Source organism: Ruditapes philippinarum, unplaced genomic scaffold (assembly GCF_026571515.1).
Source record: "Ruditapes philippinarum isolate M1 unplaced genomic scaffold, ASM2657151v2 ctg172_1_1_1_1, whole genome shotgun sequence".
Lineage (NCBI taxonomy): Eukaryota > Metazoa > Mollusca > Bivalvia > Venerida > Veneridae > Ruditapes > Ruditapes philippinarum.
In genome coordinates this window covers 148,687-157,081 of record NW_026851682.1, presented here as the reverse complement: position 1 = coordinate 157,081, position 8,395 = coordinate 148,687, and the positions used below count along the sequence as shown (strand labels likewise).

Genomic DNA, 8,395 nt, shown 5'->3' with positions numbered 1-8,395 from the left:
ATTTTGTATATGAAACACATATCTATTATGTATTGATCAAGTTGATATAAACATGCATATATCATATATCAATATACAACATTTCATATATCATGCATCGATATAAAACATGTACATGATGTATATATCATGTATCAGTATAAAACATTTATATATCATGCATCGATATAAAAACCTGCGTATGTCATGTATCGATATAAACACATGTAAATATCAAGTATCGACATATAATAACATGTATATATCAAGTATCGATATATAACATGTATATATCAAGTATTGATATATAATAACATGTATATATATCATGTATCGATTTAAAACCTGTATATATCAAGTATTGATACAAAACATGCATATATCTTGAATCAATATGAAAAACGTGCATATAATGAAACAAGATTAAAACATTTACACTACCATGTGCTTATCACGTATCTACATAATACACTTGCATAAATTATATCAATTATGCTTTATTGCATCAGTATTACGCATTTGCAATACTATGGTAATATTTATAACTTCATCCTTTGTTTATCAAGTATTAATTATTTCAAAACATGTTCATGTATCCAAAAATACATGTTCATATCCTGATTAAAAAAATGAATCAATGTAAAACATACTCTCTTTGATGAAATAATGTTAAACATCATAGATACGATGTTAATGTAAACTTTCTTTTACATTGAATCAATGTAAAATATCACTCCAACTCTCTATGATGAATCAATGTTATACATCATAGATACACTGTTCATTGAATCAATGTAAAACAAATGCAGTCTCCAATGTTGTTAGTATACATCATTGTTACGATGTTAATGTAAATTTATTTTTTTTTACATTGAATCAATGTAAACATTCACCATGTAAAATCAATGGCATATAAGATACAAATGTATACCTAAATATATATATATATTCATAAACAATTTGATTTTCTACTGCAAATGTTATTTGATTATTGTATGATGTTATTAAGTTACTATGTGTAGATACATAATAAATATGAAATATTACAATACATATTATTTATAACAAGATCAATATTTTGATCAACTGTAAGATGTTCATATCTTGCAAAAATAACAATTAATTTATTCTTAAACTTTCATAAACATGCTATTTCAAGTCCAGTTTTATCAAGTTAATATTAGATATTTAATTTATGACGATAAGCAATGGAGAAATTTTTTTAAAAAAATTATCTTGAGCCTAAAATCTTTGTGAGTAGTGGGTGGTGGGGGGTGGGGCTATGGTTTAAATTGACCACATCTGGAGTCAAAGACAGAAAACAAGTTTTATACAGTGAGATTAACCCGTAACCTACTGGATACTTAAAAGTGGTTACCCCTGGCAACAAGTATAGAATCAGGTTCTATACAGCTATTAGTAGCTCAGATACATTTTGTATTAAACCACAAGAAATCAGAGGTAAAACTCCAAGAATTGTGAGGTAAATCACTATAAACAAGCCGCAAAAGGCATACCAACAATATTTATATGCTTAATGGAAAGTTGCTTCATATGAATAAACAAAGGTTTCAGCAACGTTGACCACTTGGCAATGTAAGTTTTCTCCTATATAATATTAACCAACGACCTCATAAGTGCATCTTGTGTTTTAAATATAATTTGGCTATCTAAATAATTCAAAATTTAAGAAATTGAATAAAAAAATACTTGACAATTATTACAAAAATACATCTATAATTATATGTAGTATTCATCATCATCATCGCCATCATCATCTTCATCATATAAAACAACATCAATTACATGCTTTTGTTGCATATAAGAAACGTTTACATACAAAGAAAATATTACATATAATAAAGTCATATTAAATTTAGTGTAAATAACAGGCTAAAAATATTCTTTTCATAAACGTACCAACAAACAAAAAATAAATGGCATAGTAAAAATTTATACGTATTAATATTTACACAAGTTACATAGTTTATATATCTAATCATACATAATCACCGTAACGTTCAAAGTAATAATCCTATATTGGACAATTAAGTGTGTTTAAATGTTTCCATGTAACGCCAATAACGGCATAAGTATCCGAATGAATTCCACTTAACGCGCTGCAAGCGTTTTCCAACGTCAAACCTTAACAATATTAAGTCGAATTTCCATAATATAATTTGTATACAGAGTAAAAAGGTTATGAAGCATTAAACTATTACAAAACGGGTAAATACACCATATTACACTCCCCAGATGGCTCGTCCAATATTATTTCGCCAGCTGAGTACTCATCAAAATATATTTCCATATTGTACACATAAATGTTAAGTACCCTATAAATACATAATTTATTCCGGTATTTAAGATGTTGGAAAGCAACGGATCTAGTGTACAAGCATTAATTTAACTCCAAAAAAGCCCATTAATTTAACCAACAGTGAGTGAGTATGTACATGTACACAAACATTCTGGTATCGAGAGAGTTACCCTTAAAACAATCAAATACTATTAACAAAATAAATGAGCCGTGTCATTACAAAACCAACATAATGGTTTTGCGACCAGCATGGATCCAGACCAGCCTGCGCATCCGCGCAGTCTGATCAGGATCCATGCTCTTCGCTATCAGTTTCTCTACTTGTAATAGGGTTTGTAAGCGAACAGCATGGATCCTGATCAGACTGCGGTCTGGATCCATGCTGTTCGCAAAACCATTATATTGGTTTTGTCGTGACGCGGCTCAAATGGTATCACTACAGTTACATCTTAAAAACTAATCACAATTACATCTTTTTACAAACAATCCGTCACATTTTCTAAATCAGCATATACTATGTACAAATACCGTATGAACGCCAAATATTTGCATTTGAAAACCAAAGATGCATTCCGCGATCCAAAAACATTTTAACCAACGATGATTAATGTGAAATAGTCAGTTTTCTCAAAAAAGATTAGTACACATACTGTACTTTTGTATGGTACATTCATCTCCGAAAACATGCATAAACCAATGATGATCATATACAGTAAGAAACATCTCCAAAGACAATTAAAAACAATTATAAGTGTACAAATATTCTATGATCTCAACCCCCCCCCCCCCCCCCCCGAAAAAAAATACCCCGAAAAACCCACACACGCACGCGTACGCACACACAACAACATCAACAAATAAACAAAAAAATATACAAGAATGAGTATGTACAAACAAAATGTAACCTCAAAACAGAAATTAAACGGTGATTATGCACATGGATTATCTACAGTAACAAATATAAACCAATGTTAACTACTTATATGTACAAATATTCAATTATTTCCAAAAGTAACAACAAAAATAACAACAGAATTGATTATGTACAAACATAATGAAGTCCCACAGACATTGTAAGGAAAAGACATTGTCTGTTATCTAGAAAAAAATCATCCTATAATCATCAATGAGGATGCAAAACGTTATCACACAAATGTATCCTGCTAAACAACACATGTTCTGTAATATGGCCTTATCAACATGCCAATGTTTAAACGTTTAATTAAATATGTCACATGCCAGAAAAATAAGAACCAATATATCAAGTACCATTTTCATATGGTCATAATCACATAAATGCACAAAGAAATATTCAAAATGAAGGCACATCACCTTACTTTTAGAAGGAGATTACAAATCAACAAGTGAAAACTTTAGGTTTGACCAAGTTGAACCTGGTTAATTTCTAAATAAAGAAATATGTTTAACAATACGGTGTAGAAATATGTACTTGCAGTTGGTACATTAATTGTATTGTATAACTATCAATCATCAAACTGTTGTAGAAAAAAAGAAAAGATATATACATGTACAGGTACAAAATATATATATATATATACATACAAAAACATAAAAGTCTCAGGCAATACAACCCAAAATGTAAAATATTCTTCATTATTAGAAACAAACAAATATACAAAAAAAAAATATACATCTTAGCATGTTCACTGACATCCCTAAAAGCCATCATATTGTATACCAGGGCTGTCCAAAGCAACGTATGAAAACAAAATACGCAGCGGGCGTTTTGAAAATGAAAATATTTAATATGCCAATGCTGAGTGTACATGCAGAAAAACCCCCAGCACAATGCCATTTCATTTTGAGAACATAAAATAACTTATAACCTGGTAACACAATGCACTTTGGCAAAATTATTTTAGGCTTGGACTTATATTTTTGTTTTGCAGTGATAGTCTATAAGTTTGTGGGTCAGCCCTCATACATGCATTTTATTATATGAATATATATATAACATAAAAAAAAACAAAGCGAAAAAACATAAAAAACAATGTATTTACTAAAAACAAATCATGTTCTTATACTATGAACAAAAAAGTCTTGCATTTTAAAACAGGCATCCATTGTTGTATGTTTTTAATTCCATATGTACATCAAATAATTTTTTAAAAACTACTTACAATTTTAAATATTACAAAAAAAATACATTTTATAATTAGCCAGTCAACGCATACATCTTATCACTTCAACTCCATATTCAATAACAATTCAGCAAACACCATTTATATTATTTGTGTACATTCTGTAACTATTTATGTCATTAATTTGTATTTACAACTCAACTTATAATAAGGTAGTCATTTTCTTTAACTATACACTCATACAAACAAAATATAATGATACAAACGGAGTGTACTTATACAAACAAAATTGATCAAATGAACATTCCAATATGCACACAATGCACAACTTAATTCAACAAATTTCGACATGCGTACATATAATTCATTCATTCGAAAACCAACATACAATATTTACACCAGAAATATGTAATCATATGTCAGCATAATATACAAATGTCACTCATAAACAAACATACAATATGTACACATTATGTTTACTCCATGTACTATTCTTCAATAATCAAATTGTTTGTAAACACTTTATCTTTTCTTAACCCAACATGCTATATGCCCATGTTCACCTATAGCTATATACAACTATGTTGTTTTCACGCGGTAATTTGAAAGAATAAACAGTATGTGAACTATGTAAAAATATTCCATACATTAAAACACTTTATGTGATGATTTTAGTGTAACATTCCTTTTTAAAGTATCTTTCAATATGTACACTAATTCGACAACACACCTGCAACTTAAGTATTTTTCAAAATGTACACAAATTCGACAATACACTTGACTTTGTATTAACGTATCTTTCAATATGTACACAAATTCGACAAATGTATCTTTCAATATGTACACTAATTCGACAATACACATATACTTGGTATTGACGTATCTTTCAGTACATACACAAATTCGACAATACAAAGCTACTTCCAATGAAATTACTTGATTCTACATTGCTGAATGGCGACACTAATAGTAAGCATGAATCAGATGCACTAACTGACTTCAACATTCATTTCAACGCATATTTCAACAGGTATCACATTCTTTTCAGAGCAAAACTGAAGAATTGTTATTCTAAAAAATAAAATATTTTGGATTCCTGTCTAATGTTTGTTAATGAAGCAAGAAAGCATTATATGAAAAAAATTATATATATCAGATTTCTGATTATTTGATATGTTTATCTTTCACTGCGTTAATTATTTCTCTAGAAATACTCATAACTTCTTCAGCGGTCTCTCTTGTGTATGCATCTGCTGGTATCTGCTGACCACTATACATATCTGGGTATCTCATTTTAGAATGATCTCCGGCTTTAGCTGATAATCTCTGTGCCATCACACTGATGCTAGCGTCGAGCCCTTAAAGAAATATAAACTCGTTTATTTTTTGAATTTTTCTTCTTTTCCGTTTTTAAATTGTGCTATACATGCTTTTTAATGAAGAGTTTACGGACGATGGACACCACCACGATTTATTTACTTGCTTATATCAAAGGTATTCTGGAATTTTAGATGGATTATGCAATCTTGGCGTTTTTATAATGAAATTAAATGGTCAATTAAAAGTGCATTCAGAAGACGGCCAATTTACGATTATTATATACATGTAGATTCTAGAATCATGCGGAATGTTTATTATGTATAAGTATTTGATTAATAAAGGTTAAGATCTCTATATTTTTACGAAAGTTAAATAAAGTAAAATATCGTTAAGTCGTAATAACGCTAAAAAGGGTTATAGCGCGAAAACAAAATGCATAATTACACGAAACAAAAGGCATAGTAACGTGAATAAATGCCCTTTACTCGTGTTATAACTTCTTTATTTGCGTTTTTACGCCTTTGTTCGTGTTATTATAATAATCATAGAATAGCATTAACTAGACTACGGTGCTCTGCTCATAAACTTGCAATAGAAGAGGGTCGTTATCGAAACATTAGTAGGATGGAAAGGAAATGTATATTTTGTAACATGAATGTCATAGAAGACGAGTATCGTTTTGTTCTTGTCTGTCCACAATATCGTACTATAAGAAATCAATGTCTCCCAAAATATTATTGCCATTGGCCAACTATACAGAAATTTCAAGCACTGTTAACTTGCAGTCAATCTGGTGTGTTATGTAAACTTGCTAAATATGTTTTTCTGGCTGATAATAAACGTACTAGTCTTATTGATCAGTAGTATTGTAATTGATGTAGAAACATAGGTGACGTAATCATAAAATAATGTTGCAGTAATGTTTGTTTCATACATACAATTGTTGCTACAATTTTTTAATGTTATGCACAAAAGTATAAGGGAGGTTACTCCTTTAATATGATGCATAAATGGAACCAGATTGTCTCCCTTTTGTTTTAGCCTTAGATCTATATGTCATTAAGTATAACGTTCTTATTGTTATTTTATTTTTTGATACTTTACAGTAACTTTGTTAAGTAGCATAGCTTTAACTAAAAATATAAACCAGTATTTGAACACACAGGCTTAAGAAGGTGGCTGAAATGATAATTTTAAAGAATAAGTTTAAGTGAATATCCAAATGTGTATGCATATTTCACAGGCTTAATATCCTCTTACTGGCCTATCGAGAGTCGGTGTGTACAAATATTGGTATACATACTTAATTTTACATAGTGTAATGTGAATTGATTATGTATGTTTATATATCACAGGCTTAATATCCTCTTACTGGCCTATCGAGAGTCGGTGTGTACAAATATTGGTATACATACTTAATTTTACATAGTGTAATGTGAATTGATTATGTATGTTTATATATCACAGGCTTAATATCCTCTTACTGGCCTATCGAGAGTCGGTGTGTACAAATATTGGTATACATACTTAATTTTACATAGTGTAATGTGAATTGATTATGTATGTATATATATCACAGGCTTAATATCCTCTTACTGGCCTATCGAGAGTCGGTGTGTACAAATATTGGTATACATACTTAATTTTACATAGTGTAATGTGAATTGATTATGTATGTTTATATATCACAGGCTTAATATCCTCTTACTGGCCTATCGAGAGTCGGTGTGTACAAATATTGGTATACATACTTAATTTTACATAGTGTAATGTGAATTGATTATGTATGTATATATATTACCATGCTCTTCTCAAATATTGTAACCGCCGTCACCATGATAAATGGCGACGAACATATAATGTTCATATGCTGAATAAAGAATTGAATTGAATTGAATTACGTCTATATTCGCGTTACTACGCCTTTTATTTCGTGTTATAACACCTTTATTCTAATTATTACGCCTTTCCAATATTTTAATAATTTAACTTTTAGAATGAAAAACTAGAGTAAGTATTTATCACACGACATTGTTTGTTTTCAGTTTATTTGATATTTTTGATTTGTTGAAGTCACACCGACACTAACAAGGCAATATTATTGCCTTGTTAGTGTCGGTGTGACTTCAACAAATCAAAAACATTATATGGCTACTTCACAGCTTAATTGGTGAAACGATCAGACACCCGAGTAACCAATAGGTATTTAACTAGCTAGATGCTTCATCACATGAAAAATTCCAAAGTCCCGGGCGGGATTGGCAGGATTATCACTGTCACGGAGGTCGTTAACCATTACGTATTTCTTTATAAAACACACAAATACTTCAACATTTTCGACCAAAAGCGCGCATAAAGCATGTTTGTATAATAAATTTCATGACTTTTAGTCATCTGATAAAATTAATTTCACGTTTGTTGTCATATCATGTACAAAACTATAAGTCGTCAAAGAAAATAAAGCTCGACTAGACTTTATAACAATTCCTTGCACTTAAATACTAAACATATATATATAAAATATATATGACAAATCATTAGATATCAAATATGTGTTACCTGATGCTAAAGCAGTTAGATTGTGACTGTATTTTATTCTTCGTATTTTGTTTGCATTTTTCGCATACCAAGCAGCTTTCAAAGATTTTTCAGCAGCCTGTTAAAAGGAAATCAC

General features: G+C 29.8%; 1 protein-coding gene across 1 annotated transcript in view; it reads right to left on the bottom strand.

Annotated features, from left to right (window-relative positions):
* Window positions 1-18: 18 nt before the first annotated feature.
* LOC132736776 (sacsin-like) overlaps window positions 19-8,395 on the bottom strand; it is a 44,059-nt gene continuing 35,682 nt past the window's right edge. The window contains exons 8-9 of the mRNA XM_060723997.1: window positions 8,281-8,377; window positions 19-5,759 (exon numbers count right to left, since the gene is read on the bottom strand). Coding sequence (XP_060579980.1) covers window positions 5,566-5,759; window positions 8,281-8,377 — 291 coding nt within the window. The 3' untranslated portion in view covers window positions 19-5,565. The remainder of the gene's footprint in view (window positions 5,760-8,280; window positions 8,378-8,395) is intronic.